Source organism: Myxine glutinosa, chromosome 9 (assembly GCF_964187855.1).
Source record: "Myxine glutinosa chromosome 9, kmMyxGlut1.1, whole genome shotgun sequence".
In the NCBI taxonomy this organism is placed as follows: Eukaryota; Metazoa; Chordata; class Myxini; order Myxiniformes; family Myxinidae; genus Myxine; species Myxine glutinosa.
The window spans coordinates 109,214,091-109,232,892 of NC_136269.1; the positions used below are offsets into that span (position 1 = coordinate 109,214,091).

General features: G+C 39.7%; 1 protein-coding gene across 1 annotated transcript in view; it reads right to left on the reverse strand.

Annotated features, from left to right (window-relative positions):
- Positions 1–18,802, reverse strand: part of LOC137435103 (E3 ubiquitin-protein ligase Siah1-like) — a 78,810-nt gene that overhangs the window by 17,967 nt on the left and 42,041 nt on the right. The window contains exon 2 of the mRNA XM_068128571.2: positions 13,930–14,225. Coding sequence (XP_067984672.1) covers positions 13,930–14,225 — 296 coding nt within the window. The remainder of the gene's footprint in view (positions 1–13,929; positions 14,226–18,802) is intronic.

Consider the following 18,802-nt stretch of genomic DNA (forward strand, 5'->3'; position numbering starts at 1 on the left):
AAGAGAGCAAATACGTATCTTTGGGGAAAATTGTGTGTGCAGTTTCTGAGAAGAGAGCAAATACGTATCTTTGGGGAAAATTGTGTGTGCAGTTTCTGAGAAGAGAGCAAATACGTATCTTTGGGGAAAATTGTGTGTGCAGTTTGAGAAGAGAGCAAATACGTATCTTTGGGGAAAATTGTGTATGCAGTTTGAGAAGAGAGCAAATACGTATCTTTGGGGAAAATTGTGGGTGCAGTTTGAGAAGAGAGCAAATACGTATCTTTGGGGAAAATTGTGTGTGCAGTTTGAGAAGAGAGCAAATACGTATCTTTGGGGAAAATTGTGTGTGCAGTTTGAGAAGAGAGCAAATACGTATCTTTGGGGAAAATTGTGTGTGCAGTTTGAGAAGAGAGCAAATACGTATCTTTGGGGAAAATTGTGTGTGCAGTTTGAGAAGAGAGCAAATATGTATCTTTGGGGAAAATTGTGTGTGCAGTTTGAGAAGAGAGCAAATACGTATCTTTGGGGAAAATTGTGTATGCAGTTTGAGAAGAGAGCAAATATGTATCTTTGGGGAAAATTGTGTGTGCAGTTTGAGAAGAGAGCAAATACGTATCTTTGGGGAAAATTGTGTGTGCAGTTTGAGAAGAGAGCAAATACGTATCTTTGGGGAAAATTGTGTGTGCAGTTTGAGAAGAGAGCAAATACGTATCTTTGGGGAAAATTGTGTGTGCAGTTTGAGAAGAGAGCAAATATGTATCTTTGGGGAAAATTGTGTGTGCAGTTTGAGTAGAGAGCAAATATGTATCTTTGGGGAAAATTGTGTGTGCAGTTCGAGAAGAGAGCAAATACGTATCTTTGGGGAAAATTGTGTGTGCAGTTTGAGAAGAGAGCAAATATGCATCTTTGGGGAAAATTGTGTGTGCAGTTTGAGAAGAGAGCAAATACATATCTTTGGGGAAAATTGTGTGTGCAGTTTGAGAAGAGAGCAAATACGTATCTTTGGGGGAAATTGTGTGTGCAGTTCGAGAAGAGAGCAAATACATATCTTTGGGGAAAATTGTGTGTGCAGTTCGAGAAGAGAGCAAATACGTATCTTTGGGGAAAATTGTGTGTGCAGTTTGAGAAGAGAGCATATACGTATCTTTGGGGAAAATTGTGTGTGCAGTTTGAGAAGAGAGCAAATAAGTATCTTTGGGGAAAATTGTGTGTGCAGTTTGAGAAGAGAGCAAATACGTATCTTTGGGGAAAATTGTGTGTGCAGTTTGAGAAGAGAGCAAACATGTATCTTTGGGGAAAATTGTGTGTGCAGTTTGAGTAGAGAGCAAATATGTATCTTTGGGGAAAATTGTGTGTGCAGTTCGAGAAGAGAGCAAATACGTATCTTTGGGGAAAATTGTGTGTGCAGTTTGAGAAGAGAGCAAATACGTATCTTTGGGGAAAATTGTGTGTGCAGTTTGAGAAGAGAGCAAATACGTATCTTTGGGGAAAATTGTGTGTGCAGTTTGAGAAGAGAGCAAATACGTATCTTTGGGGAAAATTGTGTGTGCAGTTTCTGAGAAGAGAGCAAATACATATCTTTGGGGAAAATTGTGTGTGCAGTTTGAGAAGAGAGCAAATACGTATCTTTGGGGAAAATTGTGTGTGCAGTTTGAGAAGAGAGCAAATACGTATCTTTGGGGAAAATTGTGTGTGCAGTTTCTGAGAAGAGAGCAAATACATATCTTTGGGGAAAATTGTGTGTGCAGTTTGAGAAGAGAGCAAATGTGTATCTTTGGGGAAAATTGTGTGTGCAGTTTGAGAAGAGAGCAAATACGTATCTTTGGGGAAAATTGTGTGTGCAGTTTCTGAGAAGAGAGCAAATACGTATCTTTGGGGAAAATTGTGTGTGCAGTTTGAGAAGAGAGCAAATACGTATCTTTGGGGAAAATTGTGTGTGCAGTTTGAGAAGAGAGCAAATACGTATCTTTGGGGAAAATTGTGTATGCAGTTTGAGAAGAGAGCAAATACGTATCTTTGGGGAAAATTGTGTGTGCAGTTTGAGAAGAGAGCAAATACGCATCTTTGGGGAAAATTGTGTGTGCAGTTCTGAGAAGAGAGCAAATACGTATCTTTGGGGAAAATTGTGTGTGCAGTTTCTGAGAAGAGAGCAAATACGTATCTTTGGGGAAAATTGTGTGTGCAGTTTGAGAAGAGAGCAAATACGTATCTTTGGGGAAAATTGTGTGTGCAGTTCGAGAAGAGAGCAAATACATATCTTTGGGGAAAATTGTGTGTGCAGTTTGAGAAGAGAGCAAATACGTATCTTTGGGGAAAATTGTGTGTGCAGTTTGAGAAGAGAGCAAATACGTATCTTTGGGGAAAATTGTGTGTGCAGTTTGAGAAGAGAGCAAATACGTATCTTTGGGGAAAATTGTGTGTGCAGTTTGAGAAGAGAGCAAATACGTATCTTTGGGGAAAATTGTGTGTGCAGTTTGAGAAGAGAGCAAATACGTATCTTTGGGGAAAATTGTGTGTGCAGTTTGAGAAGAGAGCAAATACGTATCTTTGGGGAAAATTGTGTATGCAGTTTGAGAAGAGAGCAAATACGTATCTTTGGAGAAAATTGTGTGTGCAGTTTGAGAAGAGAGCAAATACGTATCTTTGGGGAAAATTGTGTGTGCAGTTTGAGAAGAGAGCAAATACGTATCTTTGGGGAAAATTGTGTGTGCAGTTTGAGAAGAGAGCAAATACGTATCTTTGGGGAAAATTGTGTGTGCAGTTTGAGAAGAGAGCAAATACGTATCTTTGGGGAAAATTGTGTGTGCAGTTTGAGAAGAGAGCAAATACGTATCTTTGGGGAAAATTGTGTGTGCAGTTTGAGAAGAGAGCAAATACGTATCTTTGGGGAAAATTGTGTGTGCAGTTTGAGAAGAGAGCAAATACGTATCTTTGGGGAAAATTGTGTATGCAGTTTGAGAAGAGAGCAAATACGTATCTTTGGGGAAAATTGTGTATGCAGTTTGAGAAGAGAGCAAATACGTATCTTTGGGGAAAATTGTGTGTGCAGTTTGAGAAGAGAGCAAATACGTATCTTTGGGGAAAATTGTGTGTGCAGTTTCTGAGAAGAGAGCAAATACGTATCTTTGGGGAAAATTGTGTGTGCAGTTTGAGAAGAGAGCAAATACGTATCTTTGGGGAAAATTGTGTGTGCAGTTTCTGAGAAGAGAGCAAATACGTATCTTTGGGGAAAATTGTGTATGCAGTTTGAGAAGAGAGCAAATACGTATCTTTGGGGAAAATTGTGTGTGCAGTTTGAGAAGAGAGCAAATACGTATCTTTGGGGAAAATTGTGTATGCAGTTTGAGAAGAGAGCAAATACGCATCTTTGGGGAAAATTGTGTGTGCAGTTTGAGAAGAGAGCAAATACGTATCTTTGGGGAAAATTGTGTGTGCAGTTTGAGAAGAGAGCAAATACGTATCTTTGGGGAAAATTGTGTATGCAGTTTGAGAAGAGAGCAAATACGCATCTTTGGGGAAAATTGTGTGTGCAGTTTGAGAAGAGAGCAAATACGTATCTTTGGGGAAAATTGTGTGTGCAGTTTGAGAAGAGAGCAAATACGTATCTTTGAGGAAAATTGTGTATGCAGTTTGAGAAGAGAGCAAATACGCATCTTTGGGGAAAATTGTGTATGCAGTTTGAGAAGAGAGCAAATACGTATCTTTGGGGAAAATTGTGTGTGCAGTTTGAGAAGAGAGCAAATACGTATCTTTGGGGAAAATTGTGTGTGCAGTTTGAGAAGAGAGCAAATACGTATCTTTGGGGAAAATTGTGTGTGCAGTTTGAGAAGAGAGCAAATACGTATCTTTGGGGAAAATTGTGTGTGCAGTTTCTGAGAAGAGAGCAAATACGTATCTTTGGGAAAAATTGTGTGTGCAGTTTGAGAAGAGAGCAAATACGTATCTTTGGGGAAAATTGTGTGTGCAGTTTCTGAGAAGAGAGCAAATACGTATCTTTGGGGAAAATTGTGTGTGCAGTTTGAGAAGAGAGCAAATACGTATCTTTGGGGAAAATTGTGAATGCAGTTTGAGAAGAGAGCAAATACGTATCTTAGGGGAAAATTGTGTATGCAGTTTCTGAGAAGAGAGCAAATACGTATCTTTGGGGAAAATTGTGCATGCAGTTTGAGAAGAGAGCAAATACGTATCTTTGGGGAAAATTGTGTATGCAGTTTGAGAAGAGAGCAAATACGTATCTTTGGGGAAAATTGTGTGTGCAGTTTGAGAAGAGAGCAAATACGTATCTTTGGGGGAAATTGTGTATGCAGTTTGAGAAGAGAGCAAATACGTATCTTTGGGGAAAATTGTGTGTGCAGTTTGTGAAGAGAGCAAATACGTATCTTTGGGGAAAATTGTGTGTGCAGTTTGAGAAGAGAGCAAATATGCATCTTTGGGGAAAATTGTGTATGCAGTTTGAGAAGAGAGCAAATACGTATCTTTGGGGAAAATTGTGTGTGCAGTTTGAGAAGAGAGCAAATATGCATCTTTGGGGAAAATTGTGTATGCAGTTTGAGAAGAGAGCAAATACGTATCTTTGGGGAAAATTGTGTATGCAGTTTGAGAAGAGAGCAAATACGTATCTTTGGGGAAAATTGTGTGTGCAGTTTGAGAAGAGAGCAAATACGTATCTTTGGGGAAAATTGTGAATGCAGTTTGAGAAGAGAGCAAATACTATCTTTGGGGAAAATTGTGTATGCAGTTTGAGAAGAGAGCAAATACGTATCTTTGGGGAAAATTGTGTATGCAGTTTGAGAAGAGAGCAAATACGTATCTTTGGGGAAAATTGTGTGTGCAGTTTGAGAAGAGAGCAAATACGTATCTTTGGGGAAAATTGTGAATGCAGTTTGAGAAGAGAGCAAATACGTATCTTTGGGAAAAATTGTGTGTGCAGTTTGAGAAGAGAGCAAATACGTATCTTTGGGGAAAATTGTGTGTGCAGTTTGAGAAGAGAGCAAATACGTATCTTTGGGGAAAATTGTGTGTGCAGTTTGAGAAGAGAGCAAATACGTATCTTTGGGGAAAATTGTGTGTGCAGTTTGAGAAGAGAGCAAATACGTATCTTTGGGGAAAATTGTGTGTGCAGTTTGAGAAGAGCAAATACGTATCTTTGGGGAAAATTGTGTGTGCAGTTTCTGAGAAGAGAGCAAATACGTATCTTTGGGGAAAATTGTGTGTGCCGTTTGAGAAGAGAGCAAATACGTATCTTTGGGGAAAATTGTGTGTGCAGTTTGAGAAGAGAGCAAATACGTATCTTTGGGGAAAATTGTGTGTGCAGTTTCTGAGAAGAGAGCAAATACGTATCTTTGGGGAAAATTGTGTGTGCAGTTTGAAAAGAGAGCAAATACGTATCTTTGGGGAAAATTGTGTGTGCAGTTTGAGAAGAGAGCAAATACGTATCTTTGGGGAAAATTGTGTGTGCAGTTTCTGAGAAGAGAGCAAATACGTATCTTTGGGGAAAATTGTGTGTGCAGTTTGAGAAAAGAGCAAATACGTATCTTTGGGGAAAATTGTGTGTGCAGTTTGAGAAGAGAGCAAATACGTATCTTTGGGGAAAATTGTGTGTGCAGTTTGAGAAGAGAGCAAATACGTATCTTTGGGGAAAATTGTGTATGCAGTTTGAGAAGAGAGCAAATACATATCTTTGGGGAAAATTGTGTGTGCAGTTTGAGAAGAGAGCAAATACGTATCTTTGGGGAAAATTGTGTGTGCAGTTTGAGAAGAGAGCAAATACATATCTTTGGGGAAAATTGTGTGTGCAGTTTGAGAAGAGAGCAAATACATATCTTTGTGGAAAATTGTGTGTGCAGTTTCTGAGAAGAGAGCAAATACGTATCTTTGGGGAAAATTGTGTATGCAGTTTGAGAAGAGAGCAAATACGTATCTTTGGGGAAAATTGTGTGTGCAGTTTCTGAGAAGAGAGCAAATACGTATCTTTGGGGAAAATTGTGTGTGCAGTTTGAGAAGAGAGCAAATACGCATCTTTGGGGAAAATTGTGTGTGCAGTTTGAGAAGAGAGCAAATACGTATCTTTGGGGAAAATTGTGTGTGCAGTTTGAGAAGAGAGCAAATACGCATCTTTGGGGAAAATTGTGTGTGCAGTTTGAGAAGAGAGCAAATACGCATCTTTGGGGAAAATTGTGTGTGCAGTTTGAGAAGAGAGCAAATACGTATCTTTGGGGAAAATTGTGATGGCAGTTTGAGAAGAGAGCAAATCCGTATCTTTGGGGAAAATTGTGTGTGCAGTTTGAGAAGAGAGCAAATACGTATCTTTGGGGAAAATTGTGTATGCAGTTTGAGAAGAGAGCAAATACGTATCTTTGGGGAAAATTGTGTATGCAGTTTGATAAGAGAGCAAATACGTATCTTTGGGGAAAATTGTGTGTGCAGTTTCTGAGAAGAGAGCAAATACGTATCTTTGGGGAAAATTGTGTGTGCAGTTTGAGAAGAGAGCAAATACATATCTTTGGGGAAAATTGTGTATGCAGTTTGAGAAGAGAGCAAATACGTATCTTTGGGGAAAATTGTGTATGCAGTTTGAGAAGAGAGCAAATACGTATCTTTGGGGAAAATTGTGTGTGCAGTTTCTGAGAAGAGAGCAAATACGTATCTTTGGGGAAAATTGTGTGTGCAGTTTGAGAAGAGAGCAAATACGCATCTTTGGGGAAAATTGTGTGTGCAGTTTGAGAAGAGAGCAAATACGTATCTTTGGGGAAAATTGTGTGTGCAGTTTGAGAAGAGAGCAAATACGCATCTTTGGGGAAAATTGTGTGTGCAGTTTGAGAAGAGAGCAAATACGCATCTTTGGGGAAAATTGTGTGTGCAGTTTGAGAAGAGAGCAAATACGTATCTTTGGGGAAAATTGTGATGGCAGTTTGAGAAGAGAGCAAATCCGTATCTTTGGGGAAAATTGTGTGTGCAGTTTGAGAAGAGAGCAAATACGTATCTTTGGGGAAAATTGTGTATGCAGTTTGAGAAGAGAGCAAATACGTATCTTTGGGGAAAATTGTGTGTGCAGTTTCTGAGAAGAGAGCAAATACGTATCTTTGGGGAAAATTGTGTGTGCAGTTTGAGAAGAGAGCAAATACATATCTTTGGGGAAAATTGTGTATGCAGTTTGAGAAGAGAGCAAATACGTATCTTTGGGGAAAATTGTGTATGCAGTTTGAGAAGAGAGCAAATACGTATCTTAGGGGAAAATTGTGTGTGCAGTTTGAGAAGAGAGCAAATACGTATCTTTGGGGAAAATTGTGTGTGCAGTTTCTGAGAAGAGAGCAAATACGTATCTTTGGGGAAAATTGTGTGTGCAGTTTCTGAGAAGAGAGCAAATACGTATCTTTGGGGAAAATTGTGTGTGCAGTTTGAGAAGAGAGCAAATACATATCTTTGGGGAAAATTGTGTGTGCAGTTTCTGAGAAGAGAGCAAATAAGTATCTTTGGGGAAAATTGTGAATGCAGTTTGAGAAGAGAGCAAATACGTATCTTTGGGGAAAATTGTGATGGCAGTTTGAGAAGAGAGCAAATCCGTATCTTTGGGGAAAATTGTGTGTGCAGTTTGAGAAGAGAGCAAATACGTATCTTTGGGGAAAATTGTGATGGCAGTTTGAGAAGAGAGCAAATACACAACTTTGGGGAAAATTGTGTGTGCAGTTTGAGAAGAGAGCAAATACGTATCTTTGGGGAAAATTGTGTGTGCAGTTTGAGAAGAGAGCAAATACATATCTTTGGGGAAAATTGTGTGTGCAGTTTCTGAGAAGAGAGCAAATAAGTATCTTTGGGGAAAATTGTGAATGCAGTTTGAGAAGAGAGCAAATATGCATCTTTGGGGAAAATTGTGATGGCAGTTTGAGAAGAGAGCAAATCCGTATCTTTGGGGAAAATTGTGATGGCAGTTTGAGAAGAGAGCAAATCCGTATCTTTGGGGAAAATTGTGTGTGCAGTTTGAGAAGAGAGCAAATACGTATCTTTGGGGAAAATTGTGTGTGCAGTTTGAGAAGAGAGCAAAATTATACGTATCTTTGGGGAAAATTGTGTGTGCAGTTTGAGAAGAGAGCAAATACGTATCTTTGGGGAAAATTGTGTGTGCAGTTTGAGAAGAGAGCAAATACGTATCTTTGGGGAAAATTGTGTGTGCAGTTTGAGAAGAGAGCAAATACGTATCTTTGGGGAAAATTGTGATGGCAGTTTGAGAAGAGAGCAAATCCGTATCTTTGGGGAAAATTGTGTGTGCAGTTTGAGAAGAGAGCAAATACGTATCTTTGGGGAAAATTGTGTGTGCAGTTTGAGAAGAGAGCAAATACGTATCTTTGGGGAAAATTGTGTGTGCAGTTTGAGAAGAGAGCAAATACGTATCTTTGGGGAAAATTGTGATGGCAGTTTGAGAAGAGAGCAAATCCGTATCTTTGGGGAAAATTGTGTGTGCAGTTTGAGAAGAGAGCAAATACGTATCTTTGGGGAAAATTGTGTGTGCAGTTTGAGAAGAGAGCAAATATGTATCTTTGGGGAAAATTGTGTATGCAGTTTGAGAAGAGAGCAAATACGTATCTTTGGGGAAAATTGTGTGTGCAGTTTGAGAAGAGAGCAAATACGTATCTTTGGGGAAAATTGTGTGTGCAGTTTGAGAAGAGAGCAAATACGTATCTTTGGGGAAAATTGTGTGTGCAGTTTGAGAAGAGAGCAAATACGTATCTTTGGGGAAAATTGTGTATGCAGTTTGAGAAGAGAGCAAATAAGTATCTTTGGGGAAAATTGTGAATGCAGTTTGAGAAGAGAGCAAATCCGTATCTTTGGGGAAAATTGTGTGTGCAGTTTGAGAAGAGAGCAAATACGTATCTTTGGGGAAAATTGTGTGTGCAGTTTGAGAAGAGAGCAAATATGTATCTTTGGGGAAAATTGTGTGTGCAGTTTGAGAAGAGAGCAAATATGTATCTTTGGGGAAAATTGTGTATGCAGTTTGAGAAGAGAGCAAATACGTATCTTTGGGGAAAATTGTGGGTGCAGTTTGAGAAGAGAGCAAATACGTATCTTTGGGGAAAATTGTGTGTGCAGTTTGAGAAGAGAGCAAATACGTATCTTTGGGGAAAATTGTGTGTGCAGTTTGAGAAGAGAGCAAATATGTATCTTTGGGGAAAATTGTGTGTGCAGTTTGAGAAGAGAGCAAATATGTATCTTTGGGGAAAATTGTGTATGCAGTTTGAGAAGAGAGCAAATACGTATCTTTGGGGAAAATTGTGTGTGCAGTTTGAGAAGAGAGCAAATATGTATCTTTGGGGAAAATTGTGTGTGCAGTTTGAGAAGAGAGCAAATACGTATCTTTGGGGAAAATTGTGTGTGCAGTTTGAGAAGAGAGCAAATACGTATCTTTGGGGAAAATTGTGTGTGCAGTTTGAGAAGAGAGCAAATATGTATCTTTGGGGAAAATTGTGTATGCAGTTTGAGAAGAGAGCAAATACGTATCTTTGGGGAAAATTGTGTGTGCAGTTTGAGAAGAGAGCAAATACGTATCTTTGGGGAAAATTGTGTGTGCAGTTTGAGAAGAGAGCAAATACGTATCTTTGGGGAAAATTGTGTGTGCAGTTTGAGAAGAGAGCAAATACGTATCTTTGGGGAAAATTGTGATGGCAGTTTGAGAAGAGAGCAAATACATATCTTTGGGGAAAATTGTGTATGCAGTTTGAGAAGAGAGCAAATACGTATCTTTGGGGAAAATTGTGAATGCAGCTTGAGAAGAGAGCAAATACGTATCTTTGGGGAAAATTGTGTGTGCAGTTTCTGAGAAGAGAGCAAATACGTATCTTTGGGGAAAATTGTGAATGCATTTTGAGAAGAGAGCAAATACGTATCTTTGGGGAAAATTGTGAATGCAGTTTGAGAAGAGAGCAAATACGTATCTTTGGGGAAAATTGTGTGTGCAGTTTCTGAGAAGAGAGCAAATACGTATCTTTGGGGAAAATTGTGAATGCAGTTTGAGAAGAGAGCAAATACGTATCTTTGGGGAAAATTGTGAATGCAGTTTGAGAAGAGAGCAAATACGTATCTTTGGGGAAAATTGTGTGTGCAGTTTCTGAGAAGAGAGCAAATACGTATCTTTGGGGAAAATTGTGTATGCAGTTTGAGAAGAGAGCAAATACGTATCTTTGGGAAAAATTGTGTGTGCAGTTTGAGAAGAGAGCAAATACGTATCTTTGGGGAAAATTGTGTGTGCAGTTTGAGAAGAGAGCAAATACGTATCTTTGGGGAAAATTGTGTGTGCAGTTTGAGAAGAGCAAATACGTATCTTTGGGGAAAATTGTGTGTGCAGTTTGAGAAGAGAGCAAATACGTATCTTTGGGGAAAATTGTGTGTGCAGTTTGAGAAGAGAGCAAATATGTATCTTTGGGGAAAATTGTGTGTGCAGTTTGAGAAGAGAGCAAATATGTATCTTTGGGGAAAATTGTGTATGCAGTTTGAGAAGAGAGCAAATACGTATCTTTGGGGAAAATTGTGTGTGCAGTTTGAGAAGAGAGCAAATACGTATCTTTGGGGAAAATTGTGTGTGCAGTTTGAGAAGAGAGCAAATATGTATCTTTGGGGAAAATTGTGTGTGCAGTTTGAGAAGAGAGCAAATATGTATCTTTGGGGAAAATTGTGTGTGCAGTTTGAGAAGAGAGCAAATACGTATCTTTGGGGAAAATTGTGTGTGCAGTTTGAGAAGAGAGCAAATACGTATCTTTGGGGAAAATTGTGTGTGCAGTTTGAGAAGAGAGCAAATATGTATCTTTGGGGAAAATTGTGTATGCAGTTTGAGAAGAGAGCAAATACGTATCTTTGGGGAAAATTGTGTGTGCAGTTTGAGAAGAGAGCAAATACGTATCTTTGGGGAAAATTGTGTGTGCAGTTTGAGAAGAGAGCAAATACGTATCTTTGGGGAAAATTGTGTGTGCAGTTTGAGAAGAGAGCAAATACGTATCTTTGGGGAAAATTGTGATGGCAGTTTGAGAAGAGAGCAAATACATATCTTTGGGGAAAATTGTGTATGCAGTTTGAGAAGAGAGCAAATACGTATCTTTGGGGAAAATTGTGTATGCAGTTTGAGAAGAGAGCAAATACATATCTTTGGGGAAAATTGTGTATGCAGTTTGAGAAGAGAGCAAATACGTATCTTTGGGGAAAATTGTGTATGCAGTTTGAGAAGAGAGCAAATACGTATCTTTGGGGAAAATTGTGTATGCAGTTTGAGAAGAGAGCAAATACATATCTTTGGGGAAAATTGTGAATGCAGCTTGAGAAGAGAGCAAATACGTATCTTTGGGGAAAATTGTGTGTGCAGTTTCTGAGAAGAGAGCAAATACGTATCTTTGGGGAAAATTGTGTGTGCAGTTTGAGAAGAGAGCAAATACGTATCTTTGGGGAAAATTGTGTGTGCAGTTTCTGAGAAGAGAGCAAATACGTATCTTTGGGGAAAATTGTGTATGCATTTTGAGAAGAGAGCAAATACGTATCTTTGGGGAAAATTGTGAATGCAGTTTGAGAAGAGAGCAAATACGTATCTTTGGGGAAAATTGTGTGTGCAGTTTCTGAGAAGAGAGCAAATACGTATCTTTGGGGAAAATTGTGTATGCAGTTTGAGAAGAGAGCAAATACGTATCTTTGGGAAAAATTGTGTGTGCAGTTTGAGAAGAGAGCAAATACGTATCTTTGGGGAAAATTGTGTGTGCAGTTTGTGAAGAGAGCAAATACGTATCTTTGGGGAAAATTGTGTGTGCAGTTTGAGAAGAGAGCAAATACGTATCTTTGGGGAAAATTGTGTGTGCAGTTTGTGAAGAGAGCAAATACATATCTTTGGGGAAAATTGTGTGTGCAGTTTGAGAAGAGAGCAAATACGTATCTTTGGGGAAAATTGTGTGTGCAGTTTGAGAAGAGCAAATACGTATCTTTGGGGAAAATTGTGTGTGCAGTTTGAGAAGAGCAAATACGTATCTTTGGGGAAAATTGTGTGTGCAGTTTGAGAAGAGAGCAAATACGTATCTTTGGGGAAAATTGTGTGTGCAGTTTGAGAAGAGAGCAAATATGCATCTTTGGGGAAAATTGTGTGTGCAGTTTGAGAAGAGAGCAAATACGTATCTTTGGGGAAAATTGTGTGTGCAGTTTGAGAAGAGAGCAAATATGCATCTTTGGGGAAAATTGTGTGTGCAGTTTGAGAAGAGAGCAAATACGTATCTTTGGGGAAAATTGTGTGTGCAGTTTCTGAGAAGAGAGCAAATACGTATCTTTGGGGAAAATTGTGTGTGCAGTTTGAGAAGAGAGCAAATACGTATCTTTGGGGAAAATTGTGTATGCAGTTTGAGAAGAGAGCAAATACGTATCTTTGGGGAAAATTGTGTGTGCAGTTTGAGAAGAGAGCAAATACGTATCTTTGGGGAAAATTGTGTGTGCAGTTTGAGAAGAGAGCAAATACGTATCTTTGGGGAAAATTGTGTATGCAGTTTGAGAAGAGAGCAAATACGTATCTTTGGGGAAAATTGTGTGTGCAGTTTGAGAAGAGAGCAAATACGTATCTTTGGGGAAAATTGTGTGTGCAGTTTGAGAAGAGAGCAAATACGTATCTTTGGGGAAAATTGTGTATGCAGTTTGAGAAGAGAGCAAATACGTATCTTTGGGGAAAATTGTGTGTGCAGTTTGAGAAGAGAGCAAATACGTATCTTTGGGGAAAATTGTGTGTGCAGTTTGAGAAGAGAGCAAATACGTATCTTTGGGGAAAATTGTGTGTGCAGTTTGAGAAGAGAGCAAATACGTATCTTTGGGGAAAATTGTGTGTGCAGTTTGAGAAGAGAGCAAATACGTATCTTTCGGGAAAATTGTGTATGCAGTTTGAGAAGAGAGCAAATACGTATCTTTGGGGAAAATTGTGTGTGCAGTTTGAGAAGAGAGCAAATACGTATCTTTGGGGAAAATTGTGTGTGCAGTTTCTGAGAAGAGAGCAAATACGTATCTTTGGGGAAAATTGTGTGTGCAGTTTCTGAGAAGAGAGCAAATATCTATCTCTAGATCTTTAGGGGCAACCCACCACCCTGATTTCTTTAAGGCGGTGAACAAACTTGAGTACATCATGGACTAGAAAGGTTGTGGTCAAGTTTCATCAAAACCCTGTGTGTAGTTTCAGAGGAAAAAGCAAAATCCTATTTATAATTCAAAATCAGAGACTACATGTACAATGAAACTCAAACTTTGGCCCAGTATAAACAAAACAATGGGATTTGAAAAGAAGAAGAGAAGTAGAAGAGGAAAAAAAGGAAGAATTTGAAAATAGAGGACAATTGTACTTCCAAAAGATGCAAATATACTCCAGGCTTGGTAATCAAGGTTACAAACAAGGGCGGTAATTGGTTGATTGGACAAGATTGATAATTTGCTGACCGTATCAACACACGGGGTAGCTATAGTATATATAGTACGCTCCACGAATCAGTATTATGACTGCACAAGGCACGAGGTCACCCAATCCCATTGTTTGACAAATAGAATTAGCTGCAATTTGAATCTTGTTTTATCAGGAGCCTCTATCCAATGAAAGCAATTAATGTCATTCCTGACTAAAGGTGGCAATTACTTTTTCCTCCTGAAAATGAGAAGTCTCCTTTTACAGCAGTCAGCAACTGTGCTGACATCATGCGGATGCCAAACAGGAGTGACCTTTAAGTGCTCATTTTCATTAGCTCGTTGCAGACACTGGTGCGAAAATACGGGAAGGGCGAAATTTAGGATTGTTGAGAAAAATGGACAAATTCTTAATCCTTCAACCCAAACAACAATGTCCTTTCCACAGACACAGTGATACCAGCATTTTGAGGTACCTATAGGTAACACAGATGAAACATTACACCCCAACAGGCTAATTAATCAGCACATCGGCCTTGGCGACAACTTGCACACCTTTCTTGTTTTTCCAGGACGAGCAAGAAATGCTGACCGTAGCAAGATTGCATCATAACCCAGTCGACGGCACCAGGAAGCTCGATGTCTGTCGCCAGGAAGACTATATCCTCTCCCTGCAAGGTGGTGATCGATTTGTGTGCCAGCGCAAGATGGTTCATCACAGCCTCCAGTGTTCCCTGCCACTTGCACGAGGCTCCTGGGCACGGGCAGGGGTACGGACGCCACTCGCACGACTCCTCGTGCGATAGCTTTTCTGAGTGGTGCAGCAGCAGTGGGCAGCCAGCTGGAGCAAACTGTCAACATTAGCGATGGATGTGAAAGGTGGCAAGGAAAGGAGTGGGAACGGCAAGGAAGGAGAGCAGTTCGAGGTGAATGTATGAAATCAGAAATGACTCCAACTTTTAAGTTTACAAATTACTTTTGATAACTGATTGGAGTACCAAAGCACCACTGTTGGTGAAATCAAGAAACACTGTTGGTGATGCAACAGATGAAATCGACAGAACTGTTTGCTGGTGTTATTGGTACTCGGGTTGAGAATATTACAGGAAAAGGTTTCACCGACCACTATGCCTGGGTCATCTGTCTAGAAAAAACAATTAGATTCCAAATTACTTACCCTAACTGACTACACAGTAGGTTCTCCCTTTCTCTGCCACGAGCCTCGACTTGGTATGTATGGTACGGTCACGTCTCTCATGACACAATCACGTCTCTCACGCGTAATTGGAGGGAATAAGTAACCAATCAGCTCTCACCTAATCAATTATTCGATGTGGCGAGGATTATAAATAAATAGACTCCTCCCATGCTCTTTGAGCCAAATAAAGCTCCATAAAATAACCATGAAAAAACACAAGGTACGTAAGCCGTTTAGCTGTTTCAAACTCTACCCAAGTTTCTCTACAGCTGAAAAACATTCACAAGTAGTACATACTCGAGAAATCCAACGCTACATGCCCAATCAGCTGCCAGACCGGTTTCTTTGCTTATTGGGGGAGAGAGGGGAAGGAGAGAAGAGGGAAGGGAGATAGAGGATGGGAGGGAGGGGGATATGGAGCAAATGGGGAGTTGTTTTTATTTTTTGTAAAAATATTTTTGTTTTCATTTAGTCAAAATTTCCATGGTTGTATTTTTATTGGAAGCTTTCAGTAAATGGGCCAGAAGCACAAGGTCTTTTGGGAACAGATAATAAACAATTAATTGTTGAAACTGAGTTGCAAAGTCTTGCTTTTAAGTATTCAAAAAGAAATTATTGACATGCAGAAGGATCACATTCCAACACATGAATGAGCCTTAAATGACTGAACGTTTAAGCTTTTGATAGCTTCCACCAAATTAATACAAGTTTTAAAAAACTGATGAGTAATGGAACATGGGAGGTGGGGTGAATACGATTCACCCTATATAGTATAATAGTATATACTAAAACGTAGCATAAACCAATGAGCATTCATTTTCATGAATGTCCTTATTTTTGCTTTATGTCATGGTACAACACAAGCACTAAACAGAGACTGGAAGGCAGATTGATCTGGTTATAACACTGGCTCAAGGATAATGTGCACTCTGCCCACACTACACATTCCCTTCCCACACTCAAAACATGAAATTTCCCAGTGAATGAACAAACAAGAAAGATGCTGCAAAATCCAAATAAACAATAGTTGCCAATGGAAATAGCAATTTGGCAATTTCCAAAATATGACAAATTTGGTCGATACATTTTCTAATTGTAGCCTAATAGGTGTTTTACATGTTTTGGATGGCCTTCAGTTTGACCTTTGACTAAGTTTGACCAAATTTTACTCATATATATTGTCGCGTCCCCGTGGTTAACACCCCAAGAGGACGAACGACCGAAACGAGTTTTAACTCCGAGGCGTATTTCGAACTTGGCGGGATTTTTTCGCACGCACAGGAAGGTTCGAAGTCTTATCTGATTGGGAACACACAGGGTTAGTCCGAACCCACAAAACAAAGAAACGAACCAGGACAAGAAAAGTAAAATTCAACAAATAATGAATTTATTAAAAGTAATTGTAAACCAAATAAAATGAATGTGAGGTAAAAACTATTTCCTAATTTAAGACGTCTCCACTCAGACTCATGTACAAACAAGGGAATGATAATAGAAAATAAATAATGTTTTGGTAATCAGCCGGCACTCAGCTTTGCGTCCACATACAGTCACGTGAAAAAGTAAGTACACCCCATGTAAAGTTTTGACTTTTTCAACATATTTCAACATACAGCTATTTGATCTTCATTTCAACAATATTGATAGATAAAGGTGATATAATATAACAAATATCATGAAACATTGACATTTTGTAGTCCATTGTATAATTTAACGAAACATAAATGCAAATTTCGCATGTGGAAAAAGTAAGTACACCCTTGGCTCCAATAGGTGGTATTGCCCCCTTTGGCAAAAACAACCTCAAGTGGGCATTTCTAATAACTGTCTACCAGTCTCTGACATCGACTGGGAGAAATTTTTGCCCACTCCTCCATGCAGAATTATTTCAGCTGTGCGATGTTTGAGGGGTTTCTTGCATGCACAGCTCGTTTCAAATCCCCCCACAACATCTCGATGGGATTTAGATCCGGGCTTTGACTTGGCCATTCTAGAACCCTCCATTTCTTTCTTTTCAGCCATTCCTTAGTGGATTTACTGGTATGTTTAGGGTCATTGTCATGTTGCAAGGTCCGCCTTTGGATGAGCTTCAACTTTCCGACAGATGGCCTCACATTATCCTCAAGCACCCTCTGGTACAATGAAGAATTCATAGTGGATTCTATGATGGTGAGCTGCCCAGGCCCTGATGCAGAAAAGCTGCCCCAAACCATAATATTTCCACCACCATGCTTTACAGTTGGTATCAGGTTCTTGTGGTCAAATGCTGTCTTTGGTTTTCGCCAAACATGTCTTCTGGTACTGTGGCCAAATAGCTCTACCTTTAACTCATCTGTCCAGAGCACATTGTTCCAGAAGTGCTGGTCTTTGCCTCGGTGTTCATTGGCAAACTTTAGTCTTGCACTGATGTTCTTTCTGGACAGCAAAGGTTTCCTCCTGGCACACCTCCCATGTAGATCAAATTTGTGCAGCCTCTTTCTAATGATAGACTCGTGCACTTTGACATCAACACTGGCAAGAGCTACCTGTAGGTCCCGTGATGACAGTCTGGGGTTCTTATCGACTTCTTTCAGCATCTTGCGGTCTGCTCTCAGGCTGAACTTGCCGGGGCGGCCTGGCCTGAACAAGTTGGCAGTTGTTTGGAATCTTCTCCACTTGTAGATGATCTTCCGGACAGTCGAATTATTGATTTCAAATTGTTTGGAGATCTTTTTAAATCACTTCACAGACTCGTAGGCAACTATAACCTTCTTTCTGAAGGCCTCAGAGAGCTCTTTTGATCTAGGCATGGTAATGCCGCACACTTCAACAACAAAGAGCAAACCAAACGAAATGTCTGAGGTTTAAATAAGACAGGTTCCTCCAAGATCCTCTCGAACGATGTTCTAATCATTTGCACCTGAGCTGTTGCACTTGATTCTAATTTTAGGTATTTGAAGTAGTGATAAATGTAGGGGTGTACTTACTTTTTCCATATGCAAAATTTGCATTTATGTTTATTTAAATTATACAATGGACTACAAAATGTAAATGTTTCATGATATTTGTTATATTATATCACCTTTATCTATCAATATTGTTGAAATGAAGATCAAATAGCTGTATGTTGAAATATGTTGAAAAGGTCAAAACTTTACATGGGGTGTACTTACTTTTTCATGTGACTGTATGGCTGGTAAGGCTTGCTGGTCGTTCGTCGCCTCCAAAGCACCGTGTGGGATGCGCACAAAATGGCGTGGAGTCGCGGTTCTCAATGTCCCAACGTGAGGTACTTCTCACGATGCCGACTGCCCCGAACCTCTCTTGTTCAGTCTCTTTCCACAAGCACACATGACCCAAATATGTGCCACCACCACCACACGCGACCAAGCCAGAACAAAGGGAAATGCGACCGCCTCCTACAAACGCCAGGACAGGGAGAAGGGCGCGACCACCTTCGACGAATGTCAGGAAAAAGAGACCAAAAATGACGAGACCGCGTCTTTGTCCTCCAGGTCTCGAATGTTCCACCGCTGACGTCACACTCACAAACGCAACAGTATATATATATATATATATATATATATATATATATATATATACACACACATACATACACACACACACACACACACACACACACACACACACACACACACACACACAGTCATGTGAAAAAGTAAGTACACCCCATGTAAAGTTTTGACTCTTTCAACATATTTCAACAAACAGCTATTTGATCTTCATTTCAACAATATTGATAGATAAAGGTGATATGAAATAACAAATATCATGAAACATTTACATTTTGTAGTCCATTGTATAATTTAAATAAACATAAATGCAAATTTCACGTGTGGAAAAAGTAAGTACACCCTTGGCTCTAATAGGTGGTATTGCCCCCTTTGGCAGAAACAACCTCAAGTAGGCATTTCTTATAACTGTCTACCAGTCTCTGACATCGACTGGGAGAAATTTTTGCCCACTCCTCCATGCAGAATTCTTTCAGCTGTGCGATGTTTGAGGGGTTTCTTGTATGCACAGCTCGTTTCAAATCCCCCCACAACATCTCGATGGGATTTAGATCCGGGCTTTGACTTGGCCATTCCGGAACCCTCCATTTCTTTCTTTTCAGCCATTCCTTGGTGGATTTGCTGGTATGTTTAGGGTCATTGTCATGTTTCAAGGTCCACCTTCGGTTGAGCTTCAACTTTCCGCCAGATGGCCTCACATTATCCTCAAGCACCCGCT